This window comes from Brassica oleracea, chromosome C4 (assembly GCF_000695525.1).
Source record: "Brassica oleracea var. oleracea cultivar TO1000 chromosome C4, BOL, whole genome shotgun sequence".
Classification (NCBI taxonomy): domain Eukaryota; kingdom Viridiplantae; phylum Streptophyta; class Magnoliopsida; order Brassicales; family Brassicaceae; genus Brassica; species Brassica oleracea.
In genome coordinates, this window is record NC_027751.1 from 41,782,658 (window position 1) to 41,801,675 (window position 19,018).

At 32.1% G+C, this 19,018-nt stretch overlaps 2 protein-coding genes across 2 annotated transcripts; both read right to left on the minus strand.

Annotated features, from left to right (window-relative positions):
- On the minus strand, positions 1–2,070 carry LOC106337187. Its single transcript, XM_013776248.1, has 5 exons — positions 1,672–2,070; positions 1,390–1,562; positions 757–1,030; positions 458–621; positions 1–362 (listed from the first exon to the last, which is right to left on the minus strand). Exons 1-5 carry the CDS (start codon positions 1,977–1,979, stop codon positions 208–210), a joined length of 1,074 nt encoding a protein of 357 aa, XP_013631702.1. The 5' UTR covers positions 1,980–2,070; the 3' UTR covers positions 1–207.
- A 4,649-nt stretch (positions 2,071–6,719) lies between these two features.
- On the minus strand, positions 6,720–10,385 carry LOC106336766. Its single transcript, XM_013775700.1, has 11 exons — positions 10,022–10,385; positions 9,879–9,947; positions 9,464–9,554; positions 9,310–9,375; positions 9,113–9,232; positions 8,018–9,036; positions 7,837–7,936; positions 7,705–7,764; positions 7,499–7,585; positions 7,288–7,413; positions 6,720–7,204 (listed from the first exon to the last, which is right to left on the minus strand). The coding sequence occupies exons 2-11, from the start codon at positions 9,929–9,931 to the stop codon at positions 6,899–6,901; spliced, it is 2,028 nt and encodes a 675-aa protein (XP_013631154.1). The 5' UTR covers positions 9,932–9,947; positions 10,022–10,385; the 3' UTR covers positions 6,720–6,898.
- Positions 10,386–19,018: the final 8,633 nt, after the last annotated feature.

Below are 19,018 nucleotides of genomic sequence, written 5' to 3' on the forward strand. Positions count from 1 at the left end.
TATAAAAGAGTTTTATTATTGACATGAACAGCTTAAAGTAAAACATTACAAAATTCATTCAACAAAACATTACATACTTTTATGAATATTTTTTTTCTTGGTTTGACATGGATTCTTATTAAATTGTGTGGTTGATAATACCCGAAAAGAAAAACACAAAATGGTTCGTAATAACGCCAAGATAGAGCTGAATATTCATTTAGTTAACTAAGGGAAGTACTTGGTAGTAGAAATAGCCTCCAATTGGACTTCAACCATCAACGTGTCATCCACAAGGAAACCCTTTGATGAATCTCTGAGATCGTCGAAAGAGATAAGGTCCACGATACCCCAACTATAGGTTCTTCCATACCAATTCCTGACTGTCAAAAAAAGAATCCGGATGATTACAAGAAAGCAATCATTAGTCATATTGTAAATATGTGTTCATAACGAAGGATATATATATTCCGCTTACGTTCCCCTTCGCGGTTACTGAGTTTTTGTTGGTTAAGAACTCGAAACATGGCTCGAACATAAATGTACTCATATGCTCTTCTTTGATTTGTATAAAGTTGAAGAAACATTGAAACGTATTTTCCTCTTCCGGAGCCAGAACCATCTGGAGCCACTAACAATATCCTGATCATCATATGGGATAAATTTTGTTACTACCACAACTGTTAAGCATATAAAACAATAACTTAACTTTTGTTTTTAATAATATGCACGAAGTCAATTATGAATAGTGGTGACACAAAAATGATGTGGACTCACCATTTTTTTCCTCCAAGAGAGATCACAGGTGAGTAAACATCTTTGAACAACGTGGAGAAGTTCTGAATCGTCCAGGTGTATTTATCAGAACTACTACTGATAGAGAAAATTTCTGATTCTTCAAAGGGAGTAGGAACGATCACATCAACACCAAACTCACAGTGTTCTCCATTGTACAGGTAACCATTTTTCGGGTCTTTGAATGTATCAACCGGGAGGACCTTAGAGAATCCCCACATCGTGTTGAAAGCATCGAATCGCCATACATCCGTATCTACAATGAACACAATAAATAAATATATTTATATGTTACTGTTATATACTCCCTCCGTTTCATAATATAAGTAGTTTTGGCTAAAAGCACGAAGATAATTATTATGTTTTTAAAAAATATTTTATAATAAATAGGTTAGATATAATTTAACCAATAAAAAATAAATATTTTTAATTTGATTGGTCACACTGTATTCAATAAATGTAAAAATTACTTAAAAATACGAAAACTACTTACATTGTGAAACAAAAACATTTCCCTAAAACTACTTACAATATGAAACGGAGAGAGTATTAAAGTTTGATGTTTCAAAGTTTGATAATCTTTTTTTGCATTTTAAAGAAAATTAGCACAAAAACCTTGGATGGTAAAGTACTTCCTCTCGTTCCTGTTGAAGATGTAAAACCTGAGATCTGCGTAAACCTCTTGATGTGCAGAATCGACGAAACCTGACTTGTCTATTTCTACGTAAAGCGAAACGTAACCTGCACCACCATCCTTTGTGTTCCCATTAAGGTACACGTGGAGAATCCTGTGATGATCCATATCAATGAAAATTTAAGTAAGTATATATATATATATATATATATATAAAAGATTTGATTATAGGCTAATAAAATATCAAAATTACTCTCACTTACCAATTGTACCCACCAACCGTGAAAGGACGAGTTTCAAATTTGTCTACAACGTTTGTCTCAATCTTGTAAGAGTAGGTCGATGGACGACGATCTCTCATACCCGTTACTGTCTTTGAATGGGAGACATTATAATGACGCGATGAGATCTCTTGATGTTTTTGTACGTAAGGCTCTTCTTCTTTTAGATTGGTATTGAAGTCATCGGTGATTTGTCGTATCAAAGATTGTGAAGACACATATGTGATGAAGAGACAAAGAAAGAGATATGCAAGAGAGATAGAGATGGTGGTTCTGTAGTGATTCTTCATATTTTTTCTGTGGATTGAGTGTACATTGCAGTGACTAGTGAGAGATATTTAAAGACTTGGTTTAGGGTTGAGATATGCTTTAGGATTGCTCACATATGGATGAGAATTTGTTGCCTCTGTATGTGCAACGGAAAAATAAATTTTGAAATATAGTTTTGGACATTAGTTTTTTTATGAATATTTTACATTTAGAGACACTTTCCCACGTTCAAATTACACTACAAAACATTTATCACTTGAGACGTACTTTCTTTTGTCAAAAATACTCTTATAACCCTAAACTAAAGAGAATCTTTCTCCTCTTCTTGTTTCATTTTATTATTTTTCTTATTCTACTTTATGTATTTATTTACTTTTATCTCAACTTTTAAAATATATTAAACAAAAATAATTGTCATAATAAACTATATATAAAATTCTTTATCTTTTAAGATCCATGTTCATATATATGTATATATTATATATTAATGTGTAAACAAAATGTGGACGTGGACACCAAAACGTGGATAACAGAATTATAAATTAGTTGTAGACATGAACATCTTAACAGAATTATAAACTAATTGTGGACATGAACAATATTCTTTCGATTCCATTCATCATCTCAGAATCTAAATTCAACTCCAATCAAAATTACATTCATCCACATCATGACAAAGCGCAAATTCCTTAGATCAGAAATCTATGACATGCAAGATCTATTACTCTCCGACAAAAGGTAAACGCTTCTTCGATTTTTCTTTCCGCTCATACTCACAATATCATCTCTTTCTCATTTTGATTGAAGGTTAACGGCAGATAATTTATCAATTGAGCTCAAGAAGCCAAATGTTTGTATTGGAGATAACAGAGTCATTGTCCACGTTTTATGGTGTAATTTTAGTAACATGAGTCTTATTAAAAGTAAAATTGTTCACAATCTGTTGGTGACCCACAACAAAGTGTGTAACTTGTAAAAAATGTTTCTAGTTGTAATAGAAAGTCAAAAAATCTCTCTTAGTAATCAACTCTTTTTTTATTTGGTAAAAGGTTAAGTTAGTTACAAACGTGCTTTTATTTAGCACCACTGGCAACTCGAATTCATTCTGAACTTGGTGACTCATCTTAACTCTCAAGTTGTTGTTGTTGCACGGCACTGCCTGTCTGAAAGTTACGAACTTTAATTGGATTTGTCTTTATCGCATTCTTTCCTTTTCGGCAAAACACGTTAACGGAAAATAGAACAATAATGTAGTTTTGTTTTTCCTTTTTTGCTTAAAACTTAAATATTATCTTAAGAAGGTTTTGCTAAAATGACCTAAAATTTGAGTTCAAATACAAATATAATCATGTCTTTTTGTCAATAATATTTTGCCAAAAAGTTCCAACATAATACCTAATTATTCCAAATATTTACAAAAATGTCACTATTGTATACTTTCTTTTATTTTCAAAAAATATTTTAAAAAATAAATACCCTAAAATACTCTCGTAACCTTCATTATTATAAATTTCTTCAACCACTATAAACAACTAGGTCTTGATTGGTAAAGCATTAGCAATAGCAGTAGCAGTATACTATAGAAGGAGAATGCTGCAGGAGCTGTATGCTTTTGCTAAATTGTTTAATAGGATGATTGGTAGAGCAGTATGAGTATGTTATTTAAAATTATTATAAAAATTAGTATATAATATATAATATATTTATTTTTAATGAATTTATTTCTAATATTTATATATATATAAATATATTAACATATAAAATTAACAAGCTATAAAATTAATTTATTTTATTTAATAATTTAAAATTTATGTTTATATCGAAAAAATATTGTTTTAAAATAAATTTTATAATTAAAATATCTATTTTTAAAAATAATATTTCACATTTGAAGTAAATTAAATTATATAAATTAAATTATATTTTAAATGTGAAATACTTTTTTAAAAAAATATTTTTATTGTAAATTTATTTTAGAAATCAAAAATTTTATTTCTGGATATAAAAATAATTTTATGATATTATTAAATAAAATAAATGAATTAATTATATATTTTCCTTAATTTTATAAATTATAAATGCAAATGCTCTTCTAAAAGTTTCATTTGAGAGCATTAGCCAGAGAGTTGGAGAGCATTAGCATTTAGTAAATGTTTCTCTAAATGATTTTATAACAGTTGTTGATTGGATAATGTAGAGCATAGTGGTAATGCTAATGCTTTTAAAAGCTCAAGTATTAAATCTGTGTTTCTTCTTTCCTCATTCTACATCAACTAAACTTCATTTCTTGTCATTTTTTTTTTTTTTACCTGGGGGTGTCCCAGACCTTCGGAAAAGCCCAGACTAATTTCTAAGTGAAGGTGTAGCCCACGGATAAACCTTCTCTCTGGATATTCAAATGGGCTCTAAAGCATAGGTTCATATTCATTTCTTGTCATTTTCTTTCTCTTTTCATCTAAAATATTCTCGTAACCTTCATTTTTAAGAACATTACGGTGATATTCGAAGTTTGGAAGGTAGAAAAGTCTGGAAACGAACTTGCTCCGGAAAATAATTAATCACTTGGTTTTCGTCAGTGTTCAGATCTGTATAATGACATCAGACTTACTTGTATGACCACAATTAGGTGCAAACTTACTCAGCAGTCTGTCAGTCAAAACACATGTTAGTTTTTGCAATTGATTAAATTTAAATTTTTACACCATATATTTCACGAGAATTTACGAGAAGTCTATACGTTTACCTTTAAAAAAACAAATAAAAAGTCTACATATAAGAAGTTAGTTTTTGCAGTTGACAATATTTTTGATTTTTTTTCAATAGACTTCATCTGCGTATACATCAACTTAACTATAAGTCTACGAGAGGTTAATTTTGTATTACCTAAACTTTAATATTTTTTTTGTAAACATCACCATAAGTCTACACTATAAAGTTGTGTTAGTTTTGTGTTTGATTAAAAATTTAAAAAATTGACCAAAAATTAAATCAGGTGTAGGCTTCTAGTTATGTCAACGTCTACCAACCAAAAATAGACTTCAAAAAAATCTTACTTTAAATTTTGGTCAAACACAAAACTAAAATACTCAATGATCTTTTGTTCTTTAGCATAAAATAGTTAATTATATAAATGTATAGAGTACAGCTATTAAATTATCACACTGTAACTGAAGGAGTAGCATAGATACTTTTTTATATATGGAGCACTTTAAAGTGTTTTATTTGGAGAGAAAAGTGTATTATTACATAACATAAACCCAAACAACATGAAAAGAAAGAAAAGAAAAAGCAAGAGAATTTTACCAGAAAACTAAAGATAAAAAGAAAAAGTGTGTACGTTCACCAAGCTATCCACCAAAGTTTTTATTGAAAGTTTGCATATAATATCCCAGAACTAAAAAAGCTTTTGGGTTTGTTTATGATTCATAGTATGATAAATAAAAATGGTGAATAATTTCAAATGTGCACTAGATTCACGGGGAGTGAATAAATAATATTGTAACTTTTATACTGTTCAGTATGGCATTAGTTCACTTTCAGTTCAGATTTTTGGCTTTTCAATACTTTTATTTAAATGATCGATTGTTATTTAACACTTATTCGTTGGGTGATTGAACTATGAAAGTTATATAAACAAAATAATATTGCACTTGATCTTTTATTATTTGATGTTTTGAAAAAAAATAGTTTATGTTGGTGTCAAATTTATTAAAATTTATGTTTTATGACCATTTGTATTACATAGTTTGTAATGCGTTCAGGAAATAATAATAATGTTTTTATTTTAACTTTTAACTCAATGATGTTCTTATTTAAAAAAAAAAATATTTTGTTCTAATCTATGTGCTTATTGTAACAAGTTAAATAATAAATAATGAAGGCAATCAGCACAAACAAAATTTGTTAATAAAGATCCATATCTAGACTTGTTCCTTCTTATTGGAAGATCAATTTTCAATCTATAATATAGCCTACACCATTTTCACTTTGTGAAAGGTTCAATTAATCCGTTTATTTCATGGATAAAAAGGGCATTTTAACCTAGACCCGAAGACCCGAACCGGAACCGACCCAAAAATATCCGACCCGGAACCGGACCGAAAATTTACAAATACCTTTTGGGTCTAAATTTTTTTTACCCGAAAGAACCGGAACCGAAAAGGAACCGATCCGAATAGACCCGGACCCGAAAAGAACAGACCCGAATAGACCCGACCCGATAAAACCCGATTTGTACCCGAGTTAAAAACATGTATATCTAAAACTATGATGTTTTTGTGTTCTATTTTATATATATTATTTTATGATTTAGTTGAAATATCTTTTGTTAACAACATTTGTTATTATTTTTTAACATTCGTAAAATAATATAAAGCTTTAAAATGTAAAATTTAGAGTTTTAAAATGTTTTATTTTAATTATTAATAGTTTCATTTAATTTGTTTTGTAAAATTTTAGGTATATATGACTAATATTCAACTAAAGTTGATGAAATTGGGTATATCATGTCCTTTTCAGATCCTAAATACCTGAACCCGACCCGGACCCGATATGGACCCGAAAAATTACGGATATTTAATGGGTATTTTAATTATATACCCGAACCAATCCGGATCCGAGAAAAACCGATCCGAACCCGAACCAAAAATTTCTAAGTACCTATCGGATCTAAATATTTAGGACCCGAAAAGATTCGGACCCGAAAGAAACCGGCCCGAACCCGAACGTCCAGGCCTATATGAAAGTAAGTCACTCAAGCCTCAGGTTCATAAAAAAAAATATAAGGGAATTGATTTAGTATGTACACAGTACCAAAGACAACAAAGCCAAAACATTGTCCCGGAAAACGGCATGCAGTTTTCCCTCTCTATTTCTACACTACACATTACATCATCCTCATCCTATACACTTCACCAATAACATTACAAAAGAAACAGATTCATCTAACAAGTTCTCTGGCTATCAAATATCTAAACACGAAACTATGTGGCATCCACTCAACAATGCTCTTTCTTGATCTCCCTGAGTTAAGTTTCTTTACTCTTTTCTTCATTGTCTCTGGGAGACATTCTTGAATCATCTCCATCAATGCCGCTTGACTCAACCCCGAGTCTTTGCTAAAAGACTCGATGATCTTTGGTAAAACTAGCTTCTGGTCTTTCTTTACCCCAAAGGTTGCACGAACATACTCCTCTTTCGCTGTTTCTAGCTCTTGGTATATTCCCTTGGGGGTATAAACACGAATCTAAAGCCAAAGAAAAACACACATTCAAGACCCTCTTTAACACTTTAAACAAGACAGCAAATGTGTAAGCCTTCTCTACTTACCGCTGGATCAGAATGGTTGCCCGAACAAAGAGCAAAGTACAAGAGAGGCTCGGAGTGGTCGAGGGAATATTCTTGATGTTCATCTCCGGTTCTGAACTTTCTTGGAATTAGTAATAACTTCAGCCACTACAAACAGGAAGCAAGAAAACTTTAGAACAGTGTCACTGACAATCTGTAGCTCTGAGATAACTCGATAAGTGATGAGCCTTACTTGGCCAGGACGAGGCATCCTGATACGAAGAATATAACTTTGTATCGCTTCTATGCTTACCATGCGACCTCCTATGTTGTAAGCTGGCTGTAAAACGTTAAGCAGAGCTCAAAATGTAACGTTAAGCAGAGCTCAAAATGTAAGTCTGCCATTTCTAATTCATCTTCTTGAAGCAGACCAAGAACAGTGTGTTGATAATATTTTACCTTGGAGAGCAGTAAAAACCGCTTCCCGTTGTTCTGTGGAATCCCATTTACTAGAAATGTCTGGAATGGTGAAAACCAAGTATAAGTACAGCATAAACATAGGTAAAGATCAAAGGAGAGTAAACCACGTACGTGCATCACAAGTGCATTATGTATGTTAATCCAAAATGCAAGTTTCTCTTGATGAGTCAGATTTCTCGGATCAACACTCTCCAGCTGCTTGATCATCAACCTGCATAAGTATAAAACCAATGAGTAAATCCTGAGCGAGAAAACAAACAAAAGGAAGACTCAGATAGCTGCAAAGGCTTACCTGAAGTTTCGATTCATCAAGTCAAGGTCACGTCCTCTCCTTTGGTTTCTATGAATGTGTGACACTTCGATCATTGAGCTATAAGGTCCGCTGAACTCGAACTGATCATCAAAAGCAGAGTTTTTCCTGAAGCTTGGACTCCACATATCATACTGTTCTTGAGGTGAAAACTCGCTTGTTGACGAAGGAGATGAGCCCGGGGATGAGAAACCGTGGTTTATCGATGGAGGGTCAGCGAGCTTGGAATATATAGCTGATGCACACTTTATCATTTCCTCTGATAGCTTGTTTGGTGTCATGAATATGTGGTCTGATATCTTTGTTCCCATGTGTTCTGCAAGGCTTGCAGTGTTTGATCCATTGAAGGTGGAACGTTGGTTAAGAGTAGACTGGCAACGGCGAACACATGAATCAATGTCCTCCTCCTCGTAAAGAGATTGATCTTTCAGCCTATTGTCGAAGGAGAAACACCGTGAATCGATTGTTGAGCCTTCTTGAGTGAGTTTCCTAGCAGCAGAACCAGGTTGCATCAGTTTATTCTCAAAGGAGAAGCACTCTGTTGAGCCTTCTTGATTGAGTTTCCTAGCAGCAGAACCAGCTTGCATTGGTCTACTGTCAAAGGAGAAGCACTCTGTTGAGCCTTCTTGATTGAGTTTCCTAGCAGCAGAACCAGGCTCCTTCAGTCTACTGTCAAAGGAGAAACACCTAGGATCCTCCATGGCTAAGTTATCTTGTCTGCAGCTAAGGCTGGGAGAATCTGGTTCCTTTTTGACCATACATGGGCTCTTTAGTCTGTTGTCAAAGGAGACACACCGAGGTTGTTCAGGTGGTGTTGTTGAGAAGTCCAGACGTTTGCCTCTAAGAGTGGACTTAGGAGAACTAGGAGTCTGCTGTTGTTTTGGAGATACAGAAGATGACTGTTGATCAAATGCTTTACGGTACAAAGAGAGAAGATACTGTTCCAAATGTGAAACTTCCAACTCTAGCACCGCTATTTCCTTTATCAATTCTGTTGCAGGCTGCAAGATATATACAAAACCATCAGTGAGCTTCACAACATCAACGGTTCATCGCCTAGAAACGGATTAGTTTTACCTTCGGAGTAGAGTTGGCCTTTGAGTCAATGTCTCTAGAAGGTGTTTTATAGCCTAATGCCTTCTCTAAAGCGCCACGAACATCAAACTGGTTCTGTAGTCTCTTCTCAAGCTCTTGAATCTGTAATGTAACCAAAGATGGTAAGGAAAACAAATCATACTTTGAGTAGATGAGAGAGAGAAGTTTAAATGCAAAACCTCTTGCTTGAGAGAGCTCTGGACTTTTACTTCCTTAACAGATTTATCACAGCAACGAGGTAAGTCCTGAGGGAAAGAAACAGTTAGAGAGTGTTATATAGCTTTGCAAAATCATAAATGGAAAAGGAAGTTGTTGTTATTGGTTTGAACTCACCAGCTTGAAGCGTTGAGAAGCATTCAGAGAAGAAACAATGCTATTATTATTATTATCCTCTTCAAGCTTTTTCTTTTCAGGAACAGTCCAGCTATAGAATAAAGTAATCAAGATTCCAAGAATCAATCAGAAAACAGTTGAAACCCAGAAAAGATAATAAACAACGATCAGTTAGTCTACCATATTTTTTCTAAAAAAAAAAAAGATAAGAAATGGTTCCAAGTACTCTGATTGATTTTTTTTTGATTCTAATACAATACATTCAGACCAAAGTTTCAACCTTTTTAGTCCTAAACCTAAATTCTTCAACAAAGGCTCAAACTTTGAACCATCAAGCAGCAAGTTAACTTTGCTTCTGGGCAGATTTTAACTACCCAGAAAATTAAAATTGAGAACTGAGCTAAAAAAAACAAACCTCTTGGAACGGTTGTGTCTCTTACTCTGCATTTTCTTGTCTTCAAATCCCATTTACAAAAGAATCAAACTGTAACCAAAAGATTGATTAATTGCAACATCGAGGTTTTAAAAATCAAGAAAATGTAAGAAAACAAAACTCACTTTGTACTAATCTCAAAGCAATAACTAGAAGAAGCAATTTGAAAATGGGTTTTGGGGCTTAAAGACAGAGAAAGAAACAAAGAGATTTGATTTGTATTTCCCTTTCAGATGTATGAATCATAAGAAACTAAACTCCAAGAAACAGAACCAATCACTTGTCTTCTTCTTCCACCATTGAGAAACAAATCTGAGTTTCTGATAGGAAGAAACAACATATATACGGATACAGCCAAAAGATATGTAGCAAAGATTTGTTTTTTTTTTTATTTTCTAATTAAGCTGTTCTCTCACGCGCGCATACACAGAGAAAGACCGTAAAGAAGAAGAGCTCTTGGGTTAAAACTTTTTTGACCCAATAGAGAGAGAGAGAATCTTACATCACCACTCACCGTTTCTTATAGCCTTTATCAAAATCTTTAAGCTTTTTGTATTTTGGAGACTCTCTTTTGCATTAAAAGCACACATGTTACGTGGGATATCGATACACGTAAAACTATATATTAAAAAACAAATCATAAAATGCAAATAATAGATAGTAGTTGTGCTAATTTATAAAATGTTCTAGTTGAGTTTAAATAAGTATATTTGGGATTTATTTCTTTGCGTTTTATACCGATGATGTAAATAACAAAACAAAAGCATAGGAAATGTTCGAAAATAAACATTTTATTTATTTATAAGATAAAAACATCTTTTATTTTAACAAATAAAAACAATGTCAAAAAAATATAACGGGAAATATGATTAAATTTTTACACCAAATTTGTGATCTAGATGAACTAAGATGATTTCCAATATAATTTATTTTTCTTCTAAACCAAAGAAACTGCCTAATGAAAATTGAGTTTAATCTAATATAATTGAGTTTACTCTAATATATTCATTTTAAAAAAGCATTTTAAAAAATATAAAGTAAAAATAGAAATTGATATTTAAAGTATATATATAGAATAAAATAGTAATCTCTATTTTAAAAAATAGAGATGAATTGGAATAATTTGATTCTAAATACTATTATTATAGAGATAGATTAGTAATAGGTCTAAAATGTTCTAACTACATGATATAGAACAGTTTACAACAGTCATTCTTGACAAAGGTTTTCATGTTTTTAGTCTTTCTGCGAACAAGCATATATATGCTGAAAATTTATATTTAAGTTAAAAGTTTTGTTCATCTAGTGATTTTGACATTCCATACCATTTATAGTAATTTTTGTGTATTATTAACAAAAAGAAAAAGAAAAAAAATTGATATTGTTTTATAATAGTTTGAAAGTTATTAAATATGCTTAGACAATAAATTCAAAAGAACTATAAATACCATTTAAATGTATATATAGTTTTCTCGTAAGTCATCATATAATTATAGTTTTAAAAAAAATCATATAGTTTACAAAAGTAAAGAAAACCAATCTACAAGGGTGGTGAAACAAGGAGTCTTTGATAGTTCGTATACACAAAAGTAATAAGTGGAAAATGACATGTACAAGACTAGCCAGAGGGCAAAACAATCTCTGGTTTTACTAATTTTATGATAAACCAAGAAAAAAAACGAAAACAAAAGGAGACAAAACTATACATCTATAAAAGCCTTATATATATATATATATATCCATATTTATTGTTTGTTAATTTGAACGACTTTCAATTAAAATTTGTAAAATATATATTGCTGGTGAGCTATCATTGAAAGAACTAAAAAGTGAAAACGATTGTATTGCTCATTGGAATCTAGGTGGGAGTCGTTGAACCATCGCTTTGCTCATTGTCCCGTTCTGTTTCTTCTACACTTATAGGATTATTAGGATGCTACGTTTTGTTTTGTTTTTCTTTTCTTGTGACACATTCTTTTAACTTTTCTACTCATTCCTAGTGTTAAATTACTTCTAACATAGCTATTCTATAAAAAAAAACATTCCTATTCTACTTAAATTTAATCATATACAAAAAAAAAATATACAGAACAAATTTTTTTGAACATAAACTATATACAAAATATATATATATATATACAAGGAAATAAATTGTACATTCAGTTCAATAATTTAAAACTTTTAAGTATGCGATATAGATTATGCAGAATGCACTTACTCACCCACTTCGTTATTTACTAAATATATCTGAGTCCACGTAAAACACAAATACGGCACTAAATGATGAAAATTAATAAAGAATTTAACTCGCTTTGTAAATTTATAAAATAAAGATAAGATTAGCTGTATTTGGTGTTTTTGGCCAACTAATTTAAAGATTAGATTGATTATCAAACCATTAACCAACCATTCAATGAAAACTACTTGAACTTATGGAGTCTGAGTGGTAAGATGAGATGAGAGTAAATCAGAGTAAAATATAAAAGTGAAAAATGGCCAAAAACAAAATGGTGGGAAACACTTAAGAAATAGAGAGACAATGATAAATGACGCTACTCTAACAAAACTTAAGAGTAAAAATGAGTGTATAAATTTTACTATTTGAATAGTAAATAGAGTAACTTGATAGGACAAAATTAGAGTAACATGACAGAATTTTTTTTCTACTCTACATTATTCTCCTCAATGATGCTAGTCACAACCCATGGATTGTTAGCATTTTGTCAAACTATCCGAACAGCATTTGTCTAAATTATTTGATTTGACGTTTTTAATGTTTATTGGTCTCAGTTTAATTATTTTACGTATACACAGTAACGATACACTAGTCCAAGCCCATACACTTGGTTGACAATCTTTGCTCACTGTTTGGTAACCACTATATGTTTTTGTCGTCAACTATGCTTTAGTTTCCGAGACTCGTCCACGAACTAAACAATTGAATTCAATTGAGAGTTAGTTTTGCTAACTATGTTTGTGAGCTAAAACCCAATTTAAGGTTGGATAATCATATAAACTTGAAATAACCTAATATTTTTAAAAACGTTTGGTGTTTTAACTACGATACAAAACTGTTTATCTTATTGTTTGTTTTTACTAAACAACAATAAAAACTATTCTCACATAATATATCCACAAAAGGATATATATATATATATATAACATTTACTCTATATATATAGACAAGTTTCCCTCCAAAAATTTGTTTTCTCCGAGACAGAAAGGGAAAGATACATAGGATGCTTGCTGTAAAGGGAAACATTCGCAATGTGGTTAAGCTGCTTTTCTTTTCTTCTTTTCACTTTACTATATTTTAGATATCATTTTAATATACGTCAAATAGTCGGAAACCCGAATTGTCTTCCAGCACTAAAAAGACTATCGTTTGTCAAAGAATCCCAGGAAAAACATTTTTTTTAGATAACAAGAGTGTCAATTGAAAAAAGCCGTGCCTTCACAAGCAGCTGACATATCTATGATGGAGTAAGAGTACCTAAGGATTTATTATTAATGTTGTCTTATTTGTTAATATAATTAACAGATAAGCTTTTTATCTTTACTACCTGCTCTTGAAAATGATACAGACACAATTCATAGTTCTCAAACACTTGGCGGAAAGTGAAACCAAACGGAATATACTATTTGTTTCATATAATAGTGCTATTATATATTTGTAAATGCTTAATTAGCTACCTTATAATAGAGTAGAAAGTTATGTTTAAATCGAAAGTTTAAATGTTTTTCCTCACAAAATGTTATATTTTTAATATATGGGACAAAGATACACTATGGTCTTCACATGTTGAATAAGTTTTTAATTGTAGTAAGTAATTAACTTAAGAGACTATATCAGAGGAAAGATCCAAAACTTTTCTTACATTGAGATTGAAGAAAAAGGCCAAAAGCTTGTCGATTATATATTATAACAAATTGGACGCTAGTGAATTTAGAAGTGTTCGTCAGATTGACCTATTTAAATTTTGATTGTTATAATAATATTAACGAGGTTATCTATGCCAGTTCGAGCTCGGTAATAGTGTTACAACTTCTGATTTGCACGGTGTCGGGGACACACATTACGGTAAAATTCAAGTTTCACCACTAAACTATCTTCTTTCTAAAATAAAATGGAGTTTCAGATAAATTTAAAAGTTAAACGGCTATTTATAATAGTTTGTTAAATTTATAACAAAAGAAAATGTGAGATTAGTGATTTGAAGCATGTGGAGAGCTAAGTGTGAAAAGATTAGATCAAGATTTGTCAGGAGACCAAATTTTAGCAAAGAAAAAAAAAGATTTGTCAGGAGAGAGAGACAAACATGCTTTAATGAATCTTAAACTAAGATGCATTTATGATTTATGAAGTGCAATTAATTTAGAAATATTTTTATTACAAAACGTCTCAAAGAAATTAATAATGCACATGAAATAGTACTTGATTTTAGGTCAGTATATTGGATTCCGGTTTTTAATTCCATCGTGCCGTAGAAAACCAGTTTCTTTCAAAACCATTATTTAATTAATTGTCATTTTGGAGATTTGGGGGTCATAAAATAGAAAACAAAAAGTTGGGGCAGTTTGGGATTAAACAATAAAAAGGGGTTGAAGATGGAATCATACAAATAAGACAGGAAAAAGCTGAAGTTTACAAAGGCATTTGGACAACAGAGTCAATGCCAATCATAACTAGCAAAAAGCATCTCTTTAAAATTCACTTTTCTCACGTGTACTCACGCGCTTTTACCGATTTACTAATACACACCAACGATAATAAAAATGTTATTGTTTTTAACTTAAAAGGAAAAAGAGTTATTAATTGCAGTACTTTTGTACAAATTCAAGAAACTTATAATATTCATTCATTTCTCGCGTGACCTATAAGACCATAATGGGTCACATAGATGACATAATTCTTTGTCCCTACGGGGATATTAAATGTATAATACGTATTTATTCTTATTCTTTTTCGTAACTTTATTTAACCTTATTCTTGCATGCAAGAAAATACAGAATTGACATAGGTTTATGATCTCACATGCTGCGGCATTTTTCCTGTAACTAAGAATGTTGGGTTCATGGTAGCCATTTCAAAAAACTTCTACAGTGGTCTACTATGATCAATAAACGTATTTGTAACGTTTACAAACATAATATTTTAAATTTTAATAAACGGAGTACCTCGGACTAGAGACCAATCTAATCTTGAAAGAAATTGAAAAACCGGATTATTTAGTTATTTAAAACGTTCACAATAATTTACTATGATTGAAATCACTCTCGAAGACACTTAACTCTGTCTTTAGTTCACATAGCAAATTTCTAATTATTTTCATGCTGTATATGTTTATATATGATACACAGTTTTGAAAATTAGTATGGGTCATTGCATAGATTTGAGATAATCATAAGTTAATCATTATTTTCAAAATACGTAGTTTTGGTATTCAATTTCGATTTAAAGCCTATGTTCCTAGCTTTATATTGTAGAAGTAATAAAATATTTGATTATTTGTTGTTTGAAATATGTTATGTAGTAATTACTTTGAATCTCGTCGCCAACAATATTTGTGGTGATCATTTCTAAATTTTCGAAGATAAAACTTAGTTCTAAAATATATATATGCATTTTAAAGAGGTATATAGTTTTTTTTTTTTTTTTTTGACGTCAAGAGGTATATAGTTATATCTCTGAGATAGTGAGATCAAATAATGTCAACTACCCAGAACCAGCTTTCTCCTCGTTGTCAAAAATGTATGGGTATAGCAGTACTCAATGATTGGTTTTGGCCATTAGATATATAAAAGGATACCATTGTTTAATTAAATATTGTTTATTTAAACAGAAAGAAAATCATACATTACCGAAACGAAAACCTAAATTGCTAACAAAAATGTTTGCAAATTCTCATAATTAAATGATAAATTGGGTTTTTAATCTTGGTTATTTCCGAAAATCTACCCACTCTTCGGAAAATATCAGAATCATGAAATAAAGTGAACATTGGTGCTGTCCAGATGTGATGGGTCCATTAAATTGCTTCATGCATCATCACTTGTTTGGTAAACGATCCAACAAGAATTGCGATTTTGTTTCCAAAATGTTAAGCACGTTATTTTCTTGCAACAAATGTTAAAAAAAAAAAATATACATATATATATAAATAAAATCATAACAAAAATAGTTGAGCCTAAGAATTTTAGATTAAATGTGTCAACAAATGTTAGTTCTGATAAACTTTTTCTTAGGATAACGAAATGAAAAAGGTAGACATACAGTTTGTAAGAAATACAGTTCGTTAGTGCATGGTGGATTATGGATCATAATATATGGGCCTCAGGAAAACTCTTGTAGACGTAGTTAAATGGGGTCTATACGAAGAGCAAACCAAAACCTCTCGATAAGAGAAGTAGAATTGTTCAATATGCAAAAAAGAGATTTTGACACGAATCATGTTATGGCGTCCTGGCTGGGACTACGCTGATTGGTTGGAGTGACGAAGGTCTTACTTTTCCGAGGAGAAATTGTAGAAGCCGGAAAACTGGATGAAAAGAAACGATATAATATAAACGATGTTAAGGAAAATACATAGACGATTCGAAACCGTAACGAAAATAAAAGCATGGAGTCGAGACGAATCTCTTTCCTTAACTCTTAATATTCGCTCCGTTAGTGCGACAGATCTGTACGAATATGAGTCCCAGGATAAAACCATGATAGGTTATCACACGACACTCGTGAAGAACCTCTACGAACTAATATTTCTACGAAACACTCTCTAGAACTTACGCTAAAGGATTTGATAGTTTTGGTTGTGAGAAAACGTTCAAAAAATGAAGAAGTAAGAGAGTCAATATATACAGAGGAGACGAGGAGCGGTTTTTCGAAACTGTTGCCAACGTTTTTCGAAAATCTCTCAAGGATCTCGGAGTGGAACATTGAGCAACTTTCTCCGCAAGTTTCTCTCTTGTTGACTCAGTTCTGATCCATTTCGAACAGATAAACTTTGTGTCATTTTTAGACAAACTACATGTCGTTTATACACAAATGTCATGCTGTTTTTTAAATGAAATGGCAAAAACGTGAGCTTAACTTGGTCCAAAAAGAATCTTATTGGGCCGGAGGCCCTCCACCAAGACCCAAGACCAAGACCAAGACCAAGACCAAGCCCAAGCCCACGCCCACGTCGAGCCGGCCGGACGGCGGCGGCGGCGGCGCGCGCGTGAAGAGCCTTCCTCTCTCTCCATGTTGTTTAAGCCATGGTATATGAGTGACAATATTTATATTGCTCATTTCTCCTACTCTTCCCTGATGTGAGATTCTTCCTCATCTCTTCATTAAAGCTTTATTGGGCTGTTTAACATAATAGCCCAAGTCATTTGCTTTTCACCATTTTAATTAAAACCCATTTTGTTTAATGGATCCAAGAATCCCCCACATGAATAGAAATGACCCTTCTAAACATATGCAGACTAAATGCAGACTCGATAGACTCTAAAAAACTATACTTTTCTAATCCTGACTAGACTAGACAGACTTATCGAGAGTGTTTGCGAAAATTCAATGTGTTTGAGTTGGTGGCATTTTTAAGCCTTGAACCACTCATAGTTAATATCTGTCGGGTTTACTTTACCAGAAGGTGAACATGATGTCTTGAACCGACCGGTGTTTTATGTAGACCGAGACAACATGCATAACACAACTTCATTTTCTTGTAGAACTTAGTTCTCTATTGTATTCATTGTGGCCCTGAACTATTCCTGGTTTTCATGAGTGAACTTAGAGAATATAGCCTTGCATTCATTCCCCTAGAAACGGCCCCATTTCACAATCATTAGGTGATTGACCATGAAAAGTATTGAGTAATACTCCGCTTTAGAAGCTATAGAATCATTAAAAGCTTATGCTTATCCTTCTCACATTCTTTAGTACTTTGATCATCTTAGGAGCTGGGAAGAGACTACTTTGTCTCAAGTGCTTTGGTTAGATTCTGTTTGATTTTGTTTTCCCTTTGAACCTACGTATTGGGATCTCCAGTCATAATAAGTATGGTTGCAGTCAAGCATCCTCATTCGTTATAGGCTTTAAACCCATTCCTTTTGATGATTTAGCAACAACATCTCGTGACAAACCTTTAGTAAATGGATCCGCTAGGTTGTCAGCTGATTTGATGTAGTCTATTGTGATTACACCAGTTGAGATAAGTTGTCTAATGGCTTTATGTTGTCTTATGATGTGACGAGATTTATCATTGTAGATATTACTCTCAGCTTGAGCTATAGCTGATTGACTATCACAATGTATGCATATAGCTGGCATAGGTTTCTTCCACATAGGAATATCTTCTAAAAAATTTCTAAGCCATTCAGCTTATTCTGCTGCTTTGTCTAAGGCTATGAACTCTGATTCCATGGTTGATCTGGCTAACACTGTTTGTTTGGTAGATTTCCATGATATTGCTGTGCCTCCTAATGTAAAGACATATCCACTTGTGGATTTTGAGTTTTTAGAATCTGATATCCAGTTAGCATCACTGTATCCTTCTAAAACTGCTGGTTCTTTGCCATAATGAAGCCCGAAATATTTGGTGTAGTGCAAGTAATTGAGTACCCTCGTTATAGCTTTCCAGTGTGTATGACCTGGATTACTTGTATATCGACTAAGTACGTTTACTGCATGCGCTAGATCTGGTCTAGTACAATTGGTCAAGTACATGAGACTTCCGATCACACGTGCATACTCGTTTTGTGAAACCTTTTGCCGTACTATTAGAGTAATTTCTAAACCTCTCTAATATTGTTTGAGCATAATGAGATTGAGTTAAGATAATTCCGTTTGAATTTCTTGTGACTTTAACTCCGAGAATTACATATGCTAATCCCAAGTCTTTCATCTCAAATGTCCCTTTGAGCATGTTTTTTGTTTGATTGATAATGTCTTTGTTGCTTCCAATAATGAGCATATCATCTACATATAGACATAGCAAAACGTACACATTTTTTTGTAGTTTTGTAGTATATGCACTTGTCACATTCATTTATTTTGAAACCATTTGACATCATTGTATTGTCAAATTTTTGATGCCATTGTTTAGGAGCTTGCTTAAGTCCATAAAGTGACTTTA

Coding starts and splice junctions, on each gene's coding strand:
- LOC106337187 (XM_013776248.1), bottom strand. CDS start 1,979: ATGAAGAATCACTACAGAACCACCATCTCTATCTCTCTTGCATATCTC. Junction 1,031..1,389: donor GAAGTACTTTACCATCCAAG/GTTTTTGTGCTA, acceptor TGTTCATTGTAG/ATACGGATGTATGGCGATTC. Junction 363..457: donor CAGTAACCGCGAAGGGGAAC/GTAAGCGGAATA, acceptor TTTTTTTGACAG/TCAGGAATTGGTATGGAAGA.
- LOC106336766 (XM_013775700.1), bottom strand. CDS start 9,931: ATGGGATTTGAAGACAAGAAAATGCAGAGTAAGAGACACAACCGTTCC. Junction 9,233..9,309: donor AGAGCTCTCTCAAGCAAGAG/GTTTTGCATTTA, acceptor GTTACATTACAG/ATTCAAGAGCTTGAGAAGAG. Junction 9,037..9,112: donor AGGCCAACTCTACTCCGAAG/GTAAAACTAATC, acceptor TATATCTTGCAG/CCTGCAACAGAATTGATAAA.